The sequence below is a fragment of the Lutra lutra genome, chromosome 3 (genome assembly GCF_902655055.1).
Source record: "Lutra lutra chromosome 3, mLutLut1.2, whole genome shotgun sequence".
Taxonomy (NCBI): Eukaryota; Metazoa; Chordata; class Mammalia; order Carnivora; family Mustelidae; genus Lutra; species Lutra lutra.
This window is the reverse complement of record NC_062280.1, coordinates 96,268,010-96,292,755: the sequence shown is the minus strand read 5'-3', so window position 1 is coordinate 96,292,755 and position 24,746 is coordinate 96,268,010. Positions and strand designations below refer to the sequence as shown.

General features: G+C 38.1%; 1 protein-coding gene across 1 annotated transcript in view; it reads left to right on the top strand.

The window, feature by feature from the left end:
• Positions 1-24,746, top strand: part of UBXN4 (UBX domain protein 4) — a 56,088-nt gene that overhangs the window by 28,918 nt on the left and 2,424 nt on the right. The window contains exons 7-12 of the mRNA XM_047722505.1: positions 4,587-4,641; positions 5,378-5,542; positions 7,527-7,654; positions 12,011-12,113; positions 16,257-16,388; positions 17,347-17,546. Of these exons, the coding sequence (XP_047578461.1) occupies positions 4,587-4,641; positions 5,378-5,542; positions 7,527-7,654; positions 12,011-12,113; positions 16,257-16,388; positions 17,347-17,546 (783 nt within the window). The remainder of the gene's footprint in view (positions 1-4,586; positions 4,642-5,377; positions 5,543-7,526; positions 7,655-12,010; positions 12,114-16,256; positions 16,389-17,346; positions 17,547-24,746) is intronic.

Below are 24,746 nucleotides of genomic sequence, written 5' to 3'. Positions count from 1 at the left end.
AAAAAATAAAAGGGTACTAGTGTTAAAATTGGTTGAAATATTGGCATACTTACTAATGAAACAGTTTTCATTGGAAAGTAACTGTTCTCTGTTTAAACAACTTTTGAAAAATCCACGTCATATAATTAAAACCGTAAAAGCATTTCAAATTGGTGCTGAGATTAACTTATCAGACTCAGCTACCCAATAGGGCCTAGGTCCTAATAGATTAGTTTCCTATTCTGTGGTCATATATTTTATTCATCTGAGTTGTACCCAAGGAGGAATTTTGGGTTTTTTGTGGAATTGGTTTCATTGACAGTGACAACTAAAAACAACATCCTATATAGTATTCCTATCCCAAGTGACATCTTAGCTCATCATTTATACCCTTCAGGTGGTCTTCATCTCCACCATCTCTTGTCATAGACTCTGTAGTGCTTTTATGCCTTTGACTTACCCATCCGCTGCAGGTTATTCTACACTGAAACCCTAATGTGCTGTTAGTTTCCCTGTCTCATAGAACTGACCTGCGGTGATTTTTCACAGCCCAGATAAATTTGACACATCAAATACCTATGGTGTAATCTGATATATATAGAATTTTGTAATACCAAGTTCTATAAAGCAAAATATATACATTTTTTTCTCTAACTTTGATGGTATTTTAAAATTTCTGTCCTACAGATTAAAAAACTCAGCCTTAAAATTTGGGAGATCGGGTTATTAAATATTAGGATTCTTGTCATCCTCTCAAACTATAACATTTGTTTCCAGAGATCAAGTTTCTGTACTTGGAAAGACTAAGTACTTCCACTAGATCTTAGGCTTTTCCTCATCTGGCTTCAAGGATTTTGTTAGGGGGAAATGTCACTAAATCAAATTGATGTCACCTCAGAAACTCATCCTATCCCATACATATTAAGAAAAAAAATCTATCTTAAATAGTCTTTTCAAGGAAGTAAACTTGATTTTTTTTTTTAAGAAACAGATTGATGATTTGTAATTGTGAGATCTTATGTAATCTGTGAGAAGTTAAGTTTTGCTTAATTAAAATATATACAGTTTTATTTTCAAAGCTAAAATTTGTGAATTTTGAATCTTCTTTGTTTCTTTTAAATAATCTCTATGTCCAATGTGGGGCTTGAACTCAATGACCCTGAGATCAAGAGTTGTATGCTCTACCGACCAATTCAGCCAGGTGCCCCTGGAAGTTGAATCTTTCAGCGACTCACATGAAAAGATACATCTTTTAGTTAAATTTTGCTTATTTTTTATGTCATTATGTTTAAAAATTGGTAGAATCTTTGGGAAAGATAATAAAGATATTATCAAATAATTACTGTCAAGGGGTGCCTGGGTGGCTCAGTGTCTGCCTTCAGCTCAGGTCATGATCCTAGGGTCCTGGGATCGAGCCCCATGTTGGGCTCCCTGCTCAGTAGGGTGCCTGCTTCTCCCTTCCTTCCCACTCATGTTCTCTGTTGCTATTTCTGTCTCTGTCTCTCAAATAAATAAATAAAATCTTTAAAAAAAAATTGTACCAATCAATGCCAACCTTTACTTGGGAAAGATTACAAACCTCAAAAGTTGAAAGAATAGTATAATGACTTTTTTTTCTTCTTTTTTGCCAACTTATTTGAAAGTTGCAGACATCATTTTATTTTACACTAAATACTTCAGTGTGTATCTCCTAAGAATAAAAACATTGAGATTTTATCGGCTCTGAGTGGGGACTGCAGTGTAGGAAGGGGCCCGGGAGTCTGCCTACTGATTCACGCCCTACCTTTTCCTTCAGACCAATGAACACAATTTAGCAGTAGATTCCTGGATGCGGGAGTCATGAAACAGTTGGTCATTCCGTCATTGAGTAAGATGCAATGGGCTTTTCAACTAGATTAGAACAAAATAGCATCTGTTTTTCTCAGAAGAGAATTCTGCAATTCACTAATTCTGGTGGGGTGTAATTAAAGACATTCAGATATTAGTATGATCCCATTATCACACTCAAATTATAAATACATGATACAGTAAGATTATCTGATAAGCGGTCATTCAAATTTACCCAGTTACTTCAATAATGTCCTTTATAACTTTTTTCCCCTCATACAGGATCCATTCGAGGATCATTCATTGAATTTAGTGTAGTCTCTTTTAATTCAAAACATTTCCTTTGTTTTGTTTTTGTTTTTATTTTTCATGACTTGGACATTCTTTAAGTGTCTAAGCTAATTGTTTATAGGATGTCTTTTTTTTTTTTCTTTTGAGATTTTATTTATTTGTTAGCGTGGGAGTGGCAGGCTCTGCACTGAGCAGGGAGCTCAGTGCCTTATGGATCCCAGGACTCTGGGATCATGACCTGAGCTGAAGGAAGATGCCTAACCCACCAAGCCATCCAGGTGCCCAAGTTTCTAAAATGTCCTTTGATTTGGTCCCTATTTTTCATTCTAGGTTCAGGTTAAAGTTTGAGAACCTTACCTAGGTAATGTTTATCTTATTACTCACATGAGGAAGCATCTGATATCAGATGTTTGCATTATTGGTGATGTCAAGTTTAATCGTTAATTAAGATGGTGTCCATTGGATTTCTTGATTATAAAGATACCTTTTCCCTAATTAATAAGTATTTATAGGGTGATTCTTTGAAACCATGAATATGCTGTTCTTCAAAAACTTTTACCCAGTGATTTGGCATCTGTTGATTTTTGCTTGGATCAGTTATTTCATTTGTAGTTGAAAATGGTGGGGTTTTTTCCTAGATTTTTTTTTTAAGATTTTATTTATTTATTTGACAGAGAGAGACAATGAGAGAGCGGAACATAAGCAGGGGGAGAGGGAAAAGCAGGCTTCCTGCTGAGCAGAGAGCCCGATGCGATGCGGGGGCTCAGTTCCAGGACCCTGAGATCATGACCCCAGCCGAAGGCAAATGCATAACGACCCAGGCGCCTGTTTTTTCTAGTTTGTACCTTCTAATTTTATGCCTTATGTATTTCTTAGCTGGCATTCTTCTGTAGAGAACTGCTTTTATCCACCTCTTCAGCTTTCTTTCCCCCGCTTTTTTTTCCAGTAAACTTATAAGATACCAGCACCCAGATCAAGAAATAGAAAATTACCAGTGTAGTCCATACATTAGGGGCCTGATAACCCTTTCACAGTGACTACTTTCCTCCCCAAAATAACCACTGTTCTGCATCAGCACCATAGATGAGTTCTGCCTGCTCATAAACTTCACGCATGTTCTCTCTCTGCTCTCCTTTGCTTCAGCTTTTTTGTGCTGCTGCATGTGACAGGAATTGGTATACTCTTGTTGCTGTATAGTATTCTTTTATTTGACTAAATCATTCTGTTGATGGATTTTTTTTTTAAAGATTTTATTTATTTATTTGACAGAGAGAGATCACAAGTAGACAGAGAGGCAGGCAGAGAGAGAGAGAGAAAGGGAAGCAGGCTCCCTGCTGAGCAGAGAGCCTGATGCGGGACTTGATCCCAGGACCGTGAGATCATGACCCGAGCCAAAGGCAGCGGCTTATCCCATTGAGCCACCCAGGTGCCCCTGTTGATGGATTTTTGAATTGTTCTCATTTTGGGGGCTATTATGAATAGATAGGGTTGCTATATGAGCATTCTTGTACATGTCTTGTTGGACAGATCTTTTGGGTGTATTTGCAGGAGGAGAAAAGGGTCATAAATACTTGCCAAACAGTTTTCCACAGTGGTGGTAACAGTTTTTAACTCCCCTCAGCAGTAAGACAGTTTATGGATCCCTTTTTTTCCACTGTGTTACGGTTCATTTCTCTTACCATTCTTTTTGTGCACTCGTTGCCATTGATTTGACTAGTGACATCCTCTTCATTTTTGCTTTTCTGTTCTTTGATGTATGTCCCCATCATTCTTTGAGCATTCCCTTGATTGCTGGCTCAGGTTGTTTCAAGTGAGCTTTAGCAAACACTTACACAGGCCGTTACGCCTGTGTAACCGAAATCCCTCTGAGAAGGTACCATTAATTTTTAAAAATTGAGGTAATTACATATCACAAAATTCATGGTCGGTTTTAATGTATTCACTAAATAGTGCAGCCATTACTACTCTTTGCTTTCATAATTATTTTTAATTGAACTTTTTAGAGTTGGGAATCAGTTTTGGTATTAGTTTTTATAAATGTTAGCCTTCAGCATTTTATAATTTGTGCTATATTGCTGTTTACTACTATGTAGGGGGAAAGCATTTGTAACTTATTAATTTATGTACTCATTTGAAGATGTGTATGTATATTTTTAAATCAGTATCAGATATAATGGTCGGGGGGGAGAGAAACTAATGGTTAAGTAGGAGGTGGAACTAAGTTTCTAAAAGGCTTCCACTAAAATAAATAAATAAGAATAAATAAGTAAATAAAAATAAATAAATGAAAGGCTCCCACTGACTGATTATGGATTTCTGTTGGGGCTGGGGGCCAGGCAGATGAATTGTTGCTTTGTCTGCATGAGCCTTTTTTTGTTTGTTATTTCATTTCCCAGTTGATTTTAGCAAAGGGCATCTCCCAGATGTTTTCATTATATTAATAAGATAAGTCTCCATTAATGTATTTTTTAAAAACTTATTATATACAGACTCACTAAAAAACTCGAGGAAAGAAGAGAAGAGAAAAGGAAAGAGGAAGAACAGGTAAAGTTCATGTACATCATCATTTTGCCCTTCCAGTAAGGAAATGTTTGACTCCCTGCTGAATTTGGCAGACCTTAGATGACTTTCTGGTTACAGTTGAGTGTTGAAGCACAGTGAAGGTAATTAACCTGAATTCCTTAGTAGGATCATAGTGTATACTTTTTGTGTTTTTTTTATAAACTGCTAGGAATAAGTTTAATCATCTCTCTGCAGTAAGTCTTTTACACTAAGAATAAAGAGAATTGAAGTAAAATTGTATTATTTTGATGCAGATGAAATTCTTAGCTCCTTTTTATGCAAAAGAAATTTGTAGCTATTTTGCTGTATTTTCCCTCTGGTGTTGCCAAATTCTGGTTCACCATTCATTTTTCTCATTGTGTGCACCTAAATTACGTCATCTCTTTTGAGGTTATAATATCAGAAAGTTATTAATTCTTTATGCCAAATAAATGACCGCCTTGTGTCCTTAGAGGGTAACATTTACTTTACAAACCAAATACCTGTAATCCTTTTTTTCAAATTACAACACAACCTTAATAGAAATGCTGAGATTTGTAAATTGATAAACATTTGACCTTTAACCCATGCTATTAATGAATCCTTTTAGACCCTTACATTTTATGAAATTATTTTGTCCCTTTAGCTGTGCCCTACAACCAGCTCATATAAAATAATACCTAAGCAGATTAGTAAGTTGTCTTTTGGGCTCATAATACTTCCTTTCTCTTTAATTTAGAGAGAAATTAAGAAAGAAATTGAGAGGAGAAAAACTGGAAAAGAAATGTTGGATTATAAAAGAAAGCAAGAAGAAGAACTAACAAAAAGAATGTTAGAGGAAAGAAACAGAGAAAAGGCAGAAGATAGGGCAGCTCGAGAGCGTATAAAACAGCAGATTGCATTGGTGAGTAATAAGTTTATTTTTAGTGCTTCACTCTCATGCAATTGTTTTTCCATGCACAGTGGTTTTGGTTTACTACCAGGCCATGTACACAAAAATAGTAGACTTTAGTGACTCAAAGAGTACAATTTTCAGCTTCCTTTTAGTAGAAATTGTATATTGGATTAAAATATAGTTAAGGGGTACATGTATGGCTGAGTCAGTTAAGTGTCTAACTCTTGATTTCTGCTTAGGTTGTGATCTCATGGTTGTGAGTTTGAGCTTTGTGTTGGACTCCGAGCTGGGCGTGGAGCCTGCTTAAGATTCCTCCTCTTGGGCACCTGGGTGGCTCAGTTGGTTAAGTGACTGCCTTCGGCTCAGGTCATGATCCTAGAGTCCCAGGATTGAGTCCCACATCGGGCTTCCTGTTCAGCAGGGAGTCTGCTTCTCCCTCTGACCCTCCCCCTGCTCTGGCTCTCTCTCTCTCTCTTGCAAATAAATAAAAATAAAAAAAAATTACCCTTCTCTCTCTACTGCTTCTCCCCTCCAAAACAACATAAAATATTAAGATTAAAATTGGGGGGCATACCTGGGTGGCTTAGTTCGTTAAGTGGCCAACTCTTGATTTTAGCTCAGGTCATAATCTCAGGATTGTAAGATTGAGCTACACATTGGGTTCCATGCTGGGCATGGAGCCTGCCTAAGATTCTCTCTCTACTTTTCCCTCTTCCCTCACCCCCTTTGGAAAAAAAGATTAAAAATTGGGATTGGATAAAGAAGTTGTGGTATATATATACAATGGAATATTATTCACCCATAAAATGAATGAAATCTTGCCTTTTGCAACAACTTTAATGGAGGTAGAGAGTATTATGCTAAGTGAAATAAGTCAGTCAGAGAAAGACAAATACCATAAGATTTCACTCATGTGAAATTAAAGAAAAAACAAATGAGCAAAGGAAAAAGAGAGGGAAACCAAGAAACAGACACTTAATTGTAAAGAACAAACTGATGGTTACAGAGGGGAGGAAGGTCAGGCAATGGGTGAAGTAGGTGAAAGGTATTAAGGAGGGCACTTGTCCAATGAGCACTGGGTGATGTGTGGAATTCTTGGGTTACTATATGTTGTATACCTGAAACTAAAAGAACAATGTAGGTTCATTATACTGAAAACAAAAACTTGATAAAAGATTAAAATTGAGATGCTTTTTTTCAAAGTAATTTTTCTCTGTGTTATGTTGTGAGACAGTAGTCAATAGGTAGCTTTCAGAAATTCCCTAGGGATGTGAGGGCGATCTGGCTGCCACACCTGTCATACCATTGATCACCAAGTGATCTGGCTGGCTAGGTGGGTGTCCCCTTCCTCCCTCACTACTCCATGTGTGTTCTTTCTGAAGCTGAGCTCCCCTGCTAGAACCTCCAAAGAAGTTCTCAAGGTCCATTTGTAGGAGAACATAGAGTAATTAGGCTTCCAAGACTTAGACACATCCAAGTGAAGTGCTATGTATGGCAGTCTGCCTTTCTTTCAAAAAAAAAAAAAAAATCCCTAGAAAAGAAGCTTAGAACTGGTTATGTGGCATTCTCCTCTAGTCACGACTCTTCTTTTGTGAGACATTCAGAAGATTTACATACATCAAGTAGGAGGTTAAAATGGTTTTGAAACAGCTGTCTTTAGAATTAAGCAGTTGTAGTGCATATGAAAGCCATGTCTACCTTAATATTGTTCATTTGTTTATGCAACAAATATTTGTTGATTTTCTACTGTTTGCCAGACCTTTTTCCAGGCTCTGGCGATACAGTAATAACCAAAATTAAGTCCTTGTTTGTTTAATAAGCGACTTGCTGGTCTCTGATCATTCATAAAACTAAAAAATACCAGCTCCAGAGTGATAAAGTTTATAGATGGCTTTAAGGAATCTTACATACATTTGTGTTTGTTCCTTGTGTTCTTTGTGTTTGTTCCATTCTAGCAATGAAAGCTAATTAGTATCTAATACCTGTTTTAAAGGACCGTGCAGAGAGAGCTGCTCGTTTTGCAAAGACAAAAGAAGAAGTAGAAGCTGCTAAAGCTGCTGCTTTGCTGGCCAAACAGGCAGAAATGGAAGTCAAAAGGGAGTCTTCTGCAAGAGAAAGAAGGTACTTTATTTCCCACTCAATTACCTGTGTGTTCATAGCCACTGAGGAGAATAGCAGTTGTAAGCTGCTTTTTAACACTATTGAGCGCTGTGGCTGTAATAAGTAGTTCCAGGAGGACATAATGACCAGTGTGGCAGTTGCCAGTGGTATTTGTCACTGAATGTTTTCAAAAGACAGAAAACACATATATTGAAATGGTTATCTTATATGTATTGTGATTTTTTTAAGATTTTATTTTTTTGACAGACGCATTAAGAGAGAGAACACAGGCAGGTGGAGTAGGAAGAGGGGGAAGCAGGCTTCCTGCTGAGCAGGGAGCCCCATGCCAGGTTTAGTCCCAGGACCCTGGGATCATGTTTTGATCTGAAGACAGATGCTTAAGGACTGAGCCACTCAGGCCCCTATATCAGGATTCTTGAATTGTGATTATCTCAGGTCAAATAGGATTAAGCAAAACAGGGAATCCGTTGGCTCTGCGGTTGGAATTTCCACTGATGGATTTGGTAGGTATAGCTAGGTTCAGGGATTTAAAAGAACATTTTCTCTCTCTTTTTAATCTCTTGGGCTTTTTTTCTGTTTTAGCTTCATTCTTAGAGAAACTTTTATGATGATGTCAGGTGAACCCAGGGCCTCTTGGCACATTCAGAATCTTGAGCTCCTGATCCCAGAGAGGAAAAATTCTTTCTCAGATCCTATATCATTAAGTGGGGAGAATTCTGATTGGACTTATTTGGCTGATGCGGCCACTTTCAGATCAATCCCTATGTCTACTTAAATTGGCTCCCTGGTTGGGGGAGTTCACATGCCTACTTTGGTGGCCAGGAGGTTAGGGAAATGTTACTGATAATCATACCAGAATGAATGACAGGTGGCAGGGATAAGGCATTTCCCAAAACAAAAATATATTGTAAAGAGAAAAATACAGATTTCCAGTATGTCCTAGTTGGATTATGGTTAATATTTTCTTTCTTACTTTTCTGTCTTGTCTTTTTTTTTTTTTTTTTAAAGATTTTATTTATTTATTTGACAGAGAGAAATCACAAGTAGGCAGAGAGGCAAGCAGAGAGAGAGGAGGAAGCAGGCTCCCCGCCAAGCAGAGAGCCCGATACGGGGCTCGATCCCAGGACCCTGGGATCATGACCTGAGCCGAAGGCAGAGGCTTTAACCCACTGAGCCACCCAGGCGCCCCCTGTCTTGTCTTTTTTTAATGATTTTATTTATTTGAGAGAGAGGGAGCGTGAGCATGCAGACATGAGTGGGGGGTAGGTATGGGCAGAGGAAGAGGGAGAAGCAGACTCCCCACTGAGCACAGAGACCAATGCGGGCCTCAATCCCAGGACCCTAGATATGACCTGAGCTAAAGGCAGATGCTTAACTGACCGAGCCACCCAGGCACTCCTTTACTTTTCTGTATTTTCTATATTGGAAAATTAATGAGCATTACTTTTGTTACTCAGAAAAACTTTATTTTTTTATAATTTTATTTTTAAGTAATCTCCATGCCCAATTTGGGGCTCAAACTCAACCCCAAGATCAAGAGTCACATGCTTCACCAGTTGAGCCAGCCAGGCACCCCAGAAAAACTACTTTTTGTTTGTTTGATTTTTCAGTTTTTACCATGCTTATTTTATAATCATGATTTCTATGTCCTTATTAAGTTGATACAGTTTGAGAAAATAAATACTTCCTTCCCTTTTTGTTGCATAAGTACTAGTGGAGGAAGGGGGAACAGAGTATGAGAGAATAAGCAAAGGATGTAGGGAGCAGAAAGATGAAGTCAAAGAGAGACAGTGAGTGTTTATGTGAACCCTTCTGTAAGCAGTACCAACCAACAAAGTACAAAGCTCATAACATGAGTAAAAACTACTTTTTAAAAACTATTTTCTGAAAGTAATAAAATACTTAAGAATATATTTAATGAAGGTGTAAGACTCTTACAATGAAAACTAGAAAACATTTTTGAAAGAATTAAAGCAGACATAAATATACAGGAAGACATTCTGTGTTCATAGATCAGAGGACTAAATATTGTTGAGATGGCAGTACAAAAGGGGCTTGAGAAATGAAAATGAAAAGGGGGGGAAAATGGCAGTACTCCCCAAACTGATCAGTAGAGTCAACACAATCCCCATTAAAATCCCAAGTGATTTTTTTTGGCCAAAATTTTTGCATAAAAATTCATGTGGAAATGCAAGGGACCTAGGATAGTCAAAATTATCTGGAAAAAGAACAAAGTTGAGAGAATCAGATTTTTTAAATTTTAAAACAAAGCTACAGTAACCCAGACAATGTGATATTGGCATAAGGATGAATATATGGATCACTGTAGTAGAACTGACTCTCCAGAACTAAACCTATGCAGCAGTATCCACGATAGCCAAACTGTGGAATGAGCTCAGATGTCCATCAACAGGTGAATGGATAAAGAAGATGTGGTGTATATATGCAACGGAATATTACTCAGTCATCAAAAAAGAATGAAATCTTGCCATTTGCAACAACGTGAATGGAACTAGAGGGTATTATCCTAAATGAAATCAGTCAGAGAAAGACAAATACCATATGATTTCACTTATGTGGAATTTAAGAAACAAAGCAGATAAACAGAGAAGAAGGGAAAGAAAAATAAGATAAAAAGAGAGAGGGAAGCAAACCATAGGAGACTCTTAACTATGGGGAACAAACTGAGGGTTGCTGGAGGGGAGGTGGGTGGGGGATGGTGTAATTGGGTGATGGGCATTAAGAAGGTCACTTGATGTAATGATCACTGGGTAGTTTATGCAACTGATGAATCACTAAATTCTACCCCTGAAACTAATAATATAATATATGCTAACTAAATTGAATTTAAATTAAAAATTGAAATAAAATCCTTAGAAAAAAAATCCATGCATTTATGATTGATTATGATTGAAAATGTTACCGGGGACATTCATGGGGAAAGAATAGCTCTTCAACAGATGGTGCTTGGACACATCCAAAAGAATTGAATTTGAACCCTTTCCTCAAGTATAAACTCTTAGAAAAAAATGAGAAAATCCTGTGATCTTGGAAAAGGCAGTGATTCGTAGACATGACACCAAAGCACAAGCAACAGAAGGAAGCCATAGATAAGTTGAACTTCATCAAAATTAAAAACTTTGTGTTTCAAGGGACATCATTAAGAATGTGAAAAGATAGCCCCCAGAATTGGAGAAAATATTTGCAAACCATATATCTGATGAAAGACTTATATCTAGAGTATAAAAAAGAGTCTTTAATAACTTAACAATAAAAAGCAAACAACCCAGTTTTAAATATGTGAAAAGGATTTAAACAGACATTTCTCCAGAGAAGATCTCCAAGTGGTCAGTTAGCCATATAAAAAGCTACTCAACATTATTAATCATTAGGAAAATTAAATCAAAACCACAATGAGATACTGTTTAATGCCCTCCAGGATTCCTAAACTTAAAAGGAGTAACAAATCTTGGTGAGGATGTGGGCACTTTGGAACTCTCCTATACTGGTGATGGGATTATAAATACCATTTAGCAATTAAAAAGAATGAAGTGCTGACCCATGCTACAATATGGGTGAACCTTGAGAACATTATGTTACATGACAGTGAGTTACTAAAAAGTCAAACATTCCTGTGTTCCATTATATGAAATGCCTGAACTGGGCAAATTCTTAGAAACAGAAAGTAGATTAGTGCTTGCCAAGGGGCTAGATGAGGGCGGAGTAGGAAGCAATTGCTGTTGGGTTCAGGGTTTTTTTTTGGGATGATGAGAATGTTTTGGAATTAAATATGGTTGCACAACTATGACTATAATAGAAACCACTAAATTAATTGTATGCTTTATCTTTTTTAGAAGATGTTATTTATTTGAGAGAAAGAGAGATAGCAAGAGGGAGAGGGAGAAGCTGGCCCCGGCCAAGGAGCCACGTGGAGCCTAACGTGGGGACCCTAACGTGGGGCTCAAGTCAGGACCCCAGGATCATGATCTGAGCCAAAGGAAGACACCTAACCAACTGAGCCACCCAAGCACCCCTAATTGTATGCTTTAAAAGAGTGAAATAAAATTTAGTCATTGGAGCGTGCAACTCTTGATCTCGGTTGGGGTTGTGAGTTTGAGCCCCACCTTGAATATAGAGATTACTTAAAAATCTTTAAAAAGTAAATAAAAGGGTGAATTTTATGTTATGTAAATTATATCTTGATAAAGCTGTTACTAAAAAATAATAAATGAAGAGGTCTGACATTATGGGAAAAACCTGTTTTTTCATTTTGCACATTTTCACTTCCATTTTCTCTTTTAATGATACTGTTTGAAAATATGTAAAGATGCTGATTTTAATTTTCTATTTTCATAGCACTGTTGCAAGAATTCAGTTTCGTCTTCCTGATGGTTCTTCCTTTACAAATCAGTTCCCTTCTGATGCTCCTCTAGAAGAAGCAAGACAGTTTGCTGCACAGGTAAATTTATGTCTTGTCTTGACTTATAGTAAAGATAGATGAATAGGTTATTAAAATGTAGGAGGAGAAAATTTCCAAACCTGATTTGTAGAGTATAAGTCATGACTTATCAGGAGGGAAGCATCAGACCCCTTTGGGGTGTTGTGGAGCTTCCATCATGCATTAGTGCCACAGAGAGAACACACATCTGTTTGTTGTATAGAAATAGGGATTTGCTAATAGCATACAACAGGTTTTGGAAACTTTTCTCACTGCTTTTGCAAATGATTCTTCAGAGGTCTAATCTGAGGGAGTTGTTGCCTGTAAAGGGATGCAGTTTTTTCTTCCTCCACATTTTCTGCAGGTCACCTTGGGCTGGCCATTTTGCCACCATCTGCCATGTGGCCAAACCTAAAGATCAGTAATCTTTCTTTGGTAACAAGTATCTTCTTCAGGAATTTACTTCCAGAATGTGGCTTTAACTCAAAATCTGAGTTGGTGTGAAATTTTATATCTTAGAAAATAAGATATGAGTACTTTCCCAATTATAGTTGACCCTTGAACAGTGTGGGTATTAAGGGTTGCCAACCCACTGCACAGTCGAAAATCCAGTAGTTCTGCATAAACTGAACTACTACTAGCTTACTGTTGACCAGAAGCCTTAACAATAACAGTTGATTAACACATATTTTGTATATTATATATACTATATATTATATTCTTAAAGTTAGCTAGATAAAAGAGAATATTAAAATCATAAGGAAGAGAATATACACTTATAGTGCTGCACTGTAAAAAATCCATGTCTGGGTGGGCCCACACAGTTCATGTTATTCAAAAGTCAGCTATAGTTTTTATTCTCTGAATGAGCCTTTTTCAAAAAGGATTCTAGGCATTAGATGTCCTTTAGGATCTGGGCTCATCATGTGTCCCACTCTCTGTCTCATGTGACTTTTCAAGGTTAAAATTAGGGTTCAGATCTTTCTCCTAGACCTCATCTCCCCATTTAGTCTGCTGTTTCACTTACGGATCCCAAGAGGGTACCTAAAAAGCTGTCTGCCATTGCTGGGCTTTACAATGTAAAAACACTTTTAAGAATTCTTTTTTCCCTAGGGGCGCCTGGGTGGCTCAGTGGGTTAAGCCGCTGCCTTCCGCTCACGTCATGATCTCAGGGTCCTGGGATCGAGCCCCACATTGGGCTCTTTGCTCAGTGGGGAGCCTGCTTCTCTCTCTGACTGCCTCTCTGCCTATTTGTGATCTTTCTCTGTCAAATCAATAAATAAAATCTTTAAAAAAAAAGAGTTCTTTTCCCCTAAGCTTATAGTGGAACAATCCCAGTAGCTCTGTTCTTCCTTTGCCTTGGAGCCCCACTTGGGGCCTCCCAAAAGGGAATAATTGGTCCTGGCCTGAGTCATACCATTTCTGCCACAGGTAAGTGAAGGAGGAAGCCACATGAGAAAACAGAGCTTTGCATCAGTCCTATTAGAACTTTATTTCAGGGCGCCTGGGTGGCTCAGTCATTAGGCATCTGTCTTCAGTTCAGGTCATGATCCCAGGGTCTGGGGATCGAGCCCCCCATCAGACTCCCTGTTTGGCCGGGAGCCTGCTTCTCCCTCTCCCTCTGCCCCTCTTGTGTTCTCTCTCTCGCTATGTCTCTGTCAAATAAATAAATAAAATCTTAAAAAAAATAAAAACTTTGTTTCAGTGCAGTAACCTAATTTTGTATTCTTGTATGTCCTCATGTTAGAGTAAGAAGTGAGAGGTATGTATGTGATCTCCAGTTTAAAAAAAAATACAAAAAACAAAAGCATTAGTTTGTTTCTTTGGAATCTTCTAGGGAGAGAAAAACTCTTAGCTAAGATTTTACAAGTATAGGTGACTAAAAATTATGAAGGTGATCATGATGCTGCCCAGTGTGGTGGGTTCCTGGATCTGGGATTGTGTGTGTAGCATGGATTGACTATGGGACATTTATTTTTTTGAGACAAGGAAGACGTGAACTCCTGATTTTATGTATATGAGGAAAGTTCTGGACTATTCCAGATTTTTAATAGGGAATTCCTATAATCCAGATGTACATCAGAGAGATAGTAATAAAAGTTTGCCAAAGTATAGTGAAAACTAGTGGCAAACTGCAGGAATATTCAGAAGAGCTATTACAACTGTTCATTTTTGTTCAATTTGTTTAGATGGTTTTAGGAACTATAATCTTGCTATGTTGTGGTCATTTTGGGATTGTAAAACCTTAGGTACTATTTGGATTTGGTAGCTTTGAGCTACCCTTTTTTTTTTTTTAAGATTTTATTTATTTATTTGACAGAGATCACAAGCAGGCAGATAGGCAGGCAGAGAGAGAGGAGGAAGCAGGCTCTCTGCTGAGCAGAGAGCGGGATGTGGGGCTCGATCCAGGACCCCGGGTTCATGACCTGAGCCAAAGGCAGAAGCTTTAACCCACTGAGCCACCCAGGCTACTTTTGAAGCACAGAGTTTTTATAAATGTTTTTGTGAGTTTACATTTGAATGAATTTTTTAAAATTTACTATTATTTTTTTAAGATTTTTTTTTTTTTTTAAAGAATTTTTATTTATTTATTTGACAGAGAGAGATCACAAGCAGGCAGAGAGAGAGGAGGAAGCAGGTTCTCCGCTGAGCAGAGAGCCCGATGCGGGGCTTGATCCCAGGACCCTGAGATCATGACCTGAGCCGAAGGCAGCGGCTTAACCCGCTGAGCCACCCAGGCGCCCTAAGATTTTCTTTTTGTCAGAGAGAGCAGAAGCAGAGGGAGAGGCAGACAGAGGGAAAAGCAGGCTCCCCACTGAGCAAGGAGCTGGATGAGGGATTCAATCCGAGGACTCTGGGATTGGGATCATGACTTGAGTTGAAGGCAGCCGCTTAATCCACTGAGCCACCCAAGTGTCCCAGTTTTGTTTTTTTTTTTTAAGATTTTATGTATTTTTTTTATTATTTTTATTAACATGATGTATTATTTGCCCCAGGGGTACAGGTCTGTGAATCATCAGGCTTACACATTTCACAGCACTCACCATAGCACATACCCTCCCCAGTGTCCATCACCCAGCGACCCAACTGTTCCCCCTACCCCCCAGCAACCCTCAGTTTGTTTCATGAGATTAAAAGTCTCTTATGTATGGTTTGTCTCTCTCCCAGTCCCATCTTGTTTAATTTTTTCCTTCCCTACCCCCCAGACTCCCCACTGCCTCTCAAATTCCTCATATCAGGGAGATCATATGATAATTGTCTTTCTCTGATTGACTTATTTCACTCAGCATAATACCCTCTAGTTCCATCCACATCATTGCAAATGGCAAGATTTCATTTCTTTTGATGGCTGCATAGTATTCCATTGTAGATATAGAGAGATATCTATCTTTCTATCTATCTATCTATCTATAGACATATATATATATATCTCTCTCACACATCATCTTTATCCATTCATCTGTTGATGGACATGTGGTTTCTTTCCATAGTTTGGCTCTTGTGAGCATTGCTGCTATAAACATTCAGGTGCACGTGCCCCTTCAGATCACTACATTTCTATCTTTAGGGTACATACCCAGTAGTGCTATTGCTGGGTCATAGGATAGCTCTCTTTTCAACTTTTTGAGGAAGGATTTTACGTATTTTTTTTTTTTTTTTTGAGAGAGAGAGAGAGAGAGAGCATGTGCAGGGTGGGGCACAGGAGGAGGGAGGGGGAGAGAGGATCTAGACCAGAGTCTGCTCTGAGCAGGGCCTGATACAAGGCTGGATCTCACAAAACTGAGATCATGACTTGACCCAAAACCAAGAGTTAGACACTTAACCGACTGAGCCCCTGAATGAACTTTAAAATTAAGGCAGTTTGAATTAAAGCAGTTGTTTTGGGGGCGCCTGGGTGGCTCAGTGGGTTAAAGCCTCTGCTTTCGGCTTAGGTCATGGTCCCAGGGTCCTGAGATCGAGCCCTGCGTCGGGCTCTCTGCTCAGCAGGGAGCCTACTTCCTTTCTCTCTCTTTGCCTGCCTCTCTGCCTGCTTGTGATCTCTGTCTGTCAAATAAATAAAATCTTAAAAAAAAAAAAGCAGTTGTTTTGGATGCATTTGGTGTGTAATATCTTACTTTAAAAAGGCACCTTTGTAAGGTTTTAAAACTTACTGTTATGTTACAGACTGTTGGCAACACTTACGGTAATTTTTCACTAGCAACCATGTTTCCCCGGAGGGAATTTACCAAAGAAGATTATAAAAAGAAATTGTTGGATTTGGAACTTGCCCCAAGTGCTTCAGTGGTACTGTTGCCAGTATGTATATGCGTATTTTTTTTTCTATCTCTACAATCCTGTTTGTTCTACTCTTGATCATTTCTTAAAATCAATGGAAGGGATGGTAAAACATGTACTATGGGTAATTAAATTCAGATTGTCCAAAAAATGTTAGATTAATTTATTGTCCATTATCCTGTGTGTTTTATATTTGTATTGCTAATGAGGCACTAAAGAAATACTTTAGTTTTCACCTTTTTTCCTCAACTATTTTCATGTACAAAAAGGACCAGTAAGAGAAGAAAATAAGAAATGCATAGTATTGGCCTAATATATAGTTTTAGTGTCTTTCATATATGTACGACCTTACTGGTTTACCAAGTTTTTAAAAAAAATTTTTAGCATAAAAGTAACTTTGATTTTTAAACATATTCATCACATTTGATCCTCACAACAGTATTTTAATCTCCGATGAAGAGGCTCGGAAAGTTTAAATGACTTTGCCAAGGCATCCCCTAAATTCCAGAGATGGAGAGTCAGGTCTTCTATATTTTGATTAGAATCGTTTTCCTGGTTCTGAACTAGAGCCCCACACCTAAAACAATTAGCCTTCCAGTAATCAGGATTAATTTGTATTCACTAAGGTTTTGAAACCTTTGCCTGTTTTTTAATAAGCGAGGAAGGCTTTTCTTACCAAGTTTGTTGATTTCATTACAAAAAGGTTAGTTTTCTTAAAACTGATTGGTTCATTTCACCAAGAACTATTTTCTAGTTTCATTGTTGTGATTACTCCTTTAAAAAACAGAGCTCCTGGAGTTTCCAGAAGTTTGTATAAAATATACACCTGAAGAGGAGCAGAAGATGGTAATTTTACCTTCTTGCAGTAAACTAAAGTCAATAGGACTTTGTTTTCCAGATAAAAGATTCATCTAGAACCTTGAGTATTATGTGATTTGGCTCACGTAGCTTTTATTGAGGTTTATTTCTTAATTTTTAGGCTGGAAGACCAAATACATCCATGGTACATTCTTCCAGTGGAGACTTTTGGACATTGTTGGGGACAGTCCTTTACCCATTCCTCGCCATCTGGAGATTGATTAGCAACTTCCTATTTAGTAATCCTCCTGCACAGACCTCTGTGAGAGCAGCAACATCAGAGTCCTCAAACCTTGCATCAACTAGCAACTCAGAAAAAAGGTATCTGTATTTTTCCCATTTGCAGAATGTATTAGTAATGCCCAGTGCCTTATTCAAAATGAACATTTTTGTTATGGGTACTATGCCATCTTTCTACATAAGGGAAAAAAATTAAATGTTCTGAAGTTTTACTGTATCATCTCCTGGGAAGCTCACTACCTAAGTTTTCTCAACTACCTTTCTAGAACCTACTCCTACTACTTTGTTTATTGACTTCTCCTTATCCCGTAACTGTAAGGGCACATTTTTTTTTTTTTTTTTTGCAGGACTAAGTAGTATCTTTCTTGCTAACCATGTTTTGTCCAACAAGATATTTCATTTAATTAATTTCTCATAGTTATCTTGCATACATTTTTTTGGAGGTGTCACTGTGCTTTTGATAATTTTAATCCTTTGTAGCAGCACTTTGGTCTGCTTCTTGTCTTCTACCTGTCTTCATTCAGAGAAAGACCAGGCTGTGAAAACTGGATATTCATTTGAAAATGTTGCCTTCTTCAGAGTGTTATTTTACACTGGTCCCTTAAACAAGAGGCCTTTTTATTGCAGATGGCCAAGGTTAGCATGGTAATTCTAAATAATACCAATGATGTTAGCTTATACCTCTGTTAAGATTCTGCATATTTGAGGGGCGCCTGGGTGGCTCAGTGGGTTAAGCCGCTGCCTTCGGCTCAGGTCATGATCCCAGGTCCTGGGTTCGAGCCCCGCATCGGGCTTTCTGCTCAGCAGGGAGCCTGCTTCCTCCTCTCTCTCTGCCTGCCTCTCTGCCTACTTGTGATTTCTCTCTGTCAAATAAATAAATAAAATCTTTAAAAAAAAAAAAAAAAGATTCTGCATATTTGAAACAGGTTAATGGGAAGTATTTTCCTGGAAGGTAGGATTGTAGTTTTTTTCTGATTAAATAATAGCATGGTTTATTATTATATATACCTCTTGCTGTTAAACACTGTTGAGGGGCGCCTGGGTGGCTCAGGCTCAGTGGTTTAAAGCCTCTGCCTTCAGCTCAGGTCATGATCCCAGGGTCCTAGGATCCAGCCCCGCATCAGGCTCTCTGCTCAGCAGGGAGCCTGCTTCTTCCTCTCTCTCATGACCCCGAAACCAAGAGTCGCAAGCTCTTCTGACTAAGCCGGCCAGGTGCCTTGCTGTGTGGGCTTTTAAAACTTACTTCGAATAAGGGAAGAGATACTAGGATGGGGCAAAGGATGGGTGAATGCATATCTGGAGAGCAAAGCTTTGTGTCCCACTATTTGTTGGTTGCCACCCCCCCCATTCAAAGGAGAATGCCTTAGCTTATATTTCACCCGTTTTCCTTTCCATTTTCAGATGCTGAAAGCCTTTTTGTTGTTGTTCTTTTTTTCAGTTGTCATTTATGAAATACATTTATTCATTGGACAATAAAACATATTTTCCCACAAACCTTTTCTATTCTAAATCTATTCATTTAATCACTCAAGAAATAAAATTCATAGTCAACTTTTTCCCCTCCCTTTTCCCTTACTCTTCTATATCTAATCTGTCAAAATAAATATATTTTGTTTCATTCCTTTCCACTGCCTTAGTCAAAGATCTCATAATTTCTCACCAGAATCATTGGAGTAATCCAGTTGATCTTCCTACCGCTAGATTTGCGTCTGTCCCTTGGTTTAACCAGATTATTGCATGAGTTAACTTTCTTTTCTTTTTTCTGCTCTCCTTTCTTTTCCTCTCTCCCTGCCTCCTCTTTTTCTTTCTTCAGTTTGTTCGTCCTTGCTTGCTTTCTTGCTTGCTTTCTTTCATTATTAACATATAACATATAATTTGTTTCAGGGATACAGGTCTGTGATTCATCAGTCTTACACTATACACAGTACTCACCACATCACATACCCTCCCCTATCTCCATCACCCAACCACTCCATCCCTCACCCCCTTTCCCTCCAGCAACTCTCAGTTTGTTTCCTGAGATTTAGAGTCTCTTATGGTCTATCTCCCTCTCTGGTTTTATCTTGTTTCAGTTTTCTCTTTCCCATTAAGTTCTGCTTATCAATGAGATCATACAATAATTATCTTTCTCTGATTGACTTATTTTGCTTAGTATAATATTCTCTAGTACCATCTACATCATTGCAAATGTCAGGATTTCATTTTTTGATGGATGGCTGTGTAATATACCAGTGTGTGTGTGTGTGCGCGCACGCGCGCGCGCATGCACACGTGCACGTGTATACCAGATCTTCTTTATCCATTCATCTGTTGATAGACATTTGGACTCTTGCTATAGTTTGGCTGTTGTGGATGTTGTTACTGTAAGCATTGGGGTGCATGTGTCCCTTCCGGTCAGTATATTTGTATCTTTGGGGTAAATCCCCAGTAATGCAATTGCAGGGTTGTAGGGTAGCTCTATTTTCAGCTTTTTGACAAACTTCCATACTGTTTTCCAGAGTGACTGTACCAGCTTGCATTCCCACCAACAGTGTAGGAGGGTTCCCCCTTCTCTGCATCCTTGTCAACACCTGTCATTTCCTGATTGGTTAATTTTAGCCATTCTGACTGGTGTGAGGTGGTGGTATCTCATTATGGTTTTGATTTGTATGTCCCTGATGCCGAGTGATGTGGAGCACTTTTTCATGTATCTGTTGGCCGTTTGGATGTTTTCTTTAAAGAAATGTGTGTTTATGTCTTCTGCCTATTTCTTGATTGGATTATTAGTTCTTTGGCTGTTGAGTTTGGTAAGTTCTTTATACATTTTGAATACAAGCCCTTTATCTGCTATGTCATTTGCAGACATCTTCTCCTATTCTGTCATTGTCTTTTGGTTTTGTTGACTTTCCTTTGCAGTTCAGAAGCTTTTGATCTTGGTGAAGTCCCTAAAGTTCATTTTTGCCCTTGCTTCCCTTGCCTTTGGCAACATGTCTAGCAAGATGTTGCTGCAGCTGAGGATGAAGAGGTTGCTGCCTGTGTTCTCCTCAAGGATTTCGATGGATTCCTGTCTCATATTGAGGTCTTTCATCCATTTTGAGTCTATTTTTGTGTGTGGTATAAGGAATTGGTCCAGTTTCATTCTCCCACATGTGGCCGTCCAGTTTTCCCAATACCATTTTTTGAAGAGACTGTCTTTTTTCCATTGGATATTCTTTCCTGCTTTGTCCGAGATTAGTCGGCTATCGAGTCAGGGATCCATTTTTAAGTTTTCTTTTCTGTTCCATTAATCTATGTGTCTGTTTTCGTGCCAGTACCTACTGTCTTGATGATTACAGCTTTGTAACAGAGCTTGAATTCCGGAATTGTGATGCCACCAGCTTTGGTTTTCTTTTTCAACATTCCTCTGACTATTTGGGATCTATTCTGGTTCCATACAAATTCAAGATTATTTGTTCAAGGTCTGTGAAAAAAGTTGATGGTATTGTATTTTGATGGGATTGCATTGCATGTGTAGATTGCTCTAGTCAGCATAGACATTTACACATTTGTTCTTCCAACCCATGAGCAGGGAACATTTTTCCATTTCTTTGTGTCTTCCTTAGTTTCTTTCATGAATATTCCATAGTTTTCTGAATACAGATCCTTTCCCTCTTTGATTAGATTTATTCCTAGGTATCTTATGGTTTGGGGTGCAATTTTAAATGGGATCAACTCCTTAATTTCTCTTTTTTTTTGTCTCCTTGTTGGTATATAGAAATGACTGATTTCTGTGCATTGATTTTATGTCCTGCCACTTTACTGAATTCCTGTATGATTTCTAGCAGTTTTAGGGTAGAGTCTTTAGGGTTTTCCACATAAAGTATCATATCATCTGCAAAGAATGAGAGTTTGATGACTTCTTTGCCTATTTCGATGCCTTTTATTTTTGTTGTCTGATTGCTGAGGTTGGGCCTTGTAGTTCTATGTTGAACAGCAGTGGCGATATGGACGTCCCTGCCTTGTTCCTGACCTTAGGGGAAAAGCTCTCAGTTTTTCCCCGTTGGGGATGATGTTAGCTGTGGGTTTTTCATGGACGGCTTTGATGATGTGGTATGTACTCTCTATCCCTACACTGTGAAGAGTTTTAATCAAGAAAGGATGCTGTACTTTGTCAGATGCTTTTTCTGCATCTATTGAGAGGATCATATGATTCTTGTCCTTTCTTTTATTAATGTATTATATCACATTGATAGATTTTCAGATGTTGAACCAACCTTGCAGCCCAGGAATAAATTCCACTTGGTCATAGTGAATAATCCTTTTAATGTACTGTTGGATCCTATTGGCTAGTATTTTAGTGAGAATTTTTATATCGATGTTCATCAGGGATATTGGTCTGTAATTCTCCTTTTTGATGGGGTCTTTGGTTTTGGGATCAGGATAATGCTGGTCTCAAAAAGAGTTTGGACATTTTCCTTCCATTCCTATTTTTTGCAATAGTTCAAAAAGAGTAAGTATTAATTCTTCTTTAAATGTTTGGTAGAATTTTCCTGGGAAGCCATCTGGCTCTGGGCTCTAGTTTGTTGGGAGATTTTTTATTACTGCTTCAGTTTCCCTGCTGGTTATGGGTTTGTTCAGGTTTACTCTTCCTGGTTCAGTTTTGGTAGTTTATACGTCTTTAGGAATGCATCTATTCCTTCTGTGTTGTCTAATTTGTTGGCATATAGTTGCTCATAATATGTTCTTATACTTGTTTGTATTTGTTTGGTGTTGGTTGTGATCTCTCCTCTTTCATGATTTTATTTATTTGGGTCCTTTCTCTTTTCTTTTTGATAAGTCTGGCCAGGGGTTTATTAATCTTATTAATTCTTTCAAAGACCAGCTCCTAGTTTCGTTGATCTGTTCTACTGTTCTTCTGGTTTCTCTTTCATTGATTTCTGCTCTTATCTTTATTATTTCTCTTCTGCTGGGTTTAGGCTTTATTTGTTGTTTTTCCTCCAGCTCCTTTAGGTGTAGGATTAGGTTGTATATTTGAGACCTTTCTTGTTTCTTGAGAAAGGCTTGTAGTGCCGTATACTTCTTTCTTAGGACCATCTTTGCTATACCCCAAGGATTTTGAACAGTTGTGTTTTCATTTTCATTTGTTTCCATGATTTTTAAAAAATTCTTTAATTTTCTGGTTGACCCACTCATTCTTTAGTAGGATGCTCTTTAGCCTCCATGTATTTGAGTTCTTTCCAACTTTCCTCTGGTGATTGAGTCTCCAAGTATTGTGGTATAAAAGTACACAGGGAATGATCCCAATCTTTTGGTACTGCTTGACACCTGATTTGTAACCCAGGTTCTGATCTATTCTGGAGAATGTTCCATGTGCCCTAGAGAAGAATGTGTATTCTCTCGCTTTGGGATGGAATGTTCTGAATATAACTGTGAAGTCCATCTGGTCCAGTGTGTCATTCAAAGCCCTTATTTCCTTGTTGATCTTAGATGATTGGTCCATTGCAGTGAGGGAGGGAGTGTCAAAGTCCCCTATATTATTGTATTATTGTCATCGTGTTTCTTCGATTTTGTTATTAACTGGTTTATATAATTGGCTGCTTCCATGTTAGGGGTATAAATATTTACAGTTGTTAGATCTTATTGGATAGACCCTTTAATTATGATATAGTGTACTTCTTCATCTCCTATTACAGTCCTTGGTTTAAAATCTTATTTGTTTGATATAAGGATTGCTATGCCAGCTTTCTTTTGATGTCCATTAGCATGATAAATGGTTTTCCACCCCCTCACATTCAATCTAGAGGTGTCTCTGGGTCTAAAATGAGTCTCTTGCAGACAGCATATTGATGGGTCTTGCTTTTTTATCCAATATGATACCCTCTGTCTTTTGATTGGGGCATTTAGCCCATTTATATTCAGGGTAACTATTGAAAGATACGAATTTAGTGCCATTGTATTGCCTGTAAGGTGACTGTTACTGTGCATTGTCTCTGTTCCTTTCTGTTCTATGTTACTTTTCGGCTCTCTCTTTGCTTAGAGGACCCCTTTCAATATTTCTTTTTTTTTTTTTTTTTTTTTTTTTTTTTAATTTTATTTATTTGACAGAGGGAGATCAGACAGAGGTAGGCAGAGAGAGGGGGAAGCAGGCTCCCCACTGAGCAGAGAGCCTGATGTGGGCCTCAATCCCAGGACCCTGAGATCATGACCTGAGCTAAAGGCAGAGGCCTAACCCACTGAGCCACCCAGGCGCCCCCTTTTCAATATTTCTTGTAGGGCTGGTTTGGTGATCACAAATTGTTTTAGTTTCTGTTTATCCTGAAAGTTTTTTATCACTTCTGTTTTTGTTTTTTTTTTTTTTTTTTTTTTTTTTTTTTTTTTATTTTATTTTATTTTATTTATTTGACAGAGAGAGATCACAAGTAGACAGAGAGGCAGGCAGAGAGAGAGAGAGAGAGAGAGAGGGAAGCAGGCTCCCTGCCTAGCAGAGAGCCCGATGCGGGACTCGATCCCAGGACCCTGAGATCATGACCTGAGCCGAAGGCAGCGGCTTAACCCACTGAGCCACCCAGGTGCCCCAGTTATCACTTCTGTTTTTAATGACAACCTAGCTGGATAAAGTATTCTTGACTGCATATTTTTCTTGTTTAGTACCCTGAATGTATCATGCTAATCGTTTATGGCCTGCCAGGTCTCTGTGGATAGGTCTGCTGCCATTCTCATGTTTCTACTGTTACAGATTATAGACCTCTTGTCCTGAGCTGCTTTCAGGATTTTCTCCTAGAAAATCGAGAAAAATCTCCGAGATTTTTAAGTTTTATTTTTAGATATTGGGGTGTTGACCTATTTTTCTTGATTTTGACAGGAGTTCTCTGTGCCTTCTGGATTTTGATGTCGGTTTCTCTCCCCAAATTAGGGAAGTTCTCCACTATAATTTGCTCCAGTATACCTTCTGCCCCAGCCTTATTTTCTTCTGGGATTCTAATTATTTTTAATATTATTTTGCTTTATTTTATCACTTATCTCTCGAATTCTTCCCTCATGATCCAGTAATTGTTTCTCTTTTTCTCAGCTTCTTTATTCTCCATCATTTGGTCTTCTATATCACTAATTCTCTCTCTGCCTCACTTATCCTATCAGTTAAAGCCTCCATTTTTTATTGCACCTCATCAATAACCTTTTTGATTTCGACTAACAGATTTTAGTTTTTAGATTTTTTAGATTTTAGTTCTTTCATTTCTCCAGGAAGGGATTCGCTAGTGTCTTTATAATCATTATTCTGAACTTTAGTTCCAACATTATACTAATGTCCATATTGATTAAGTC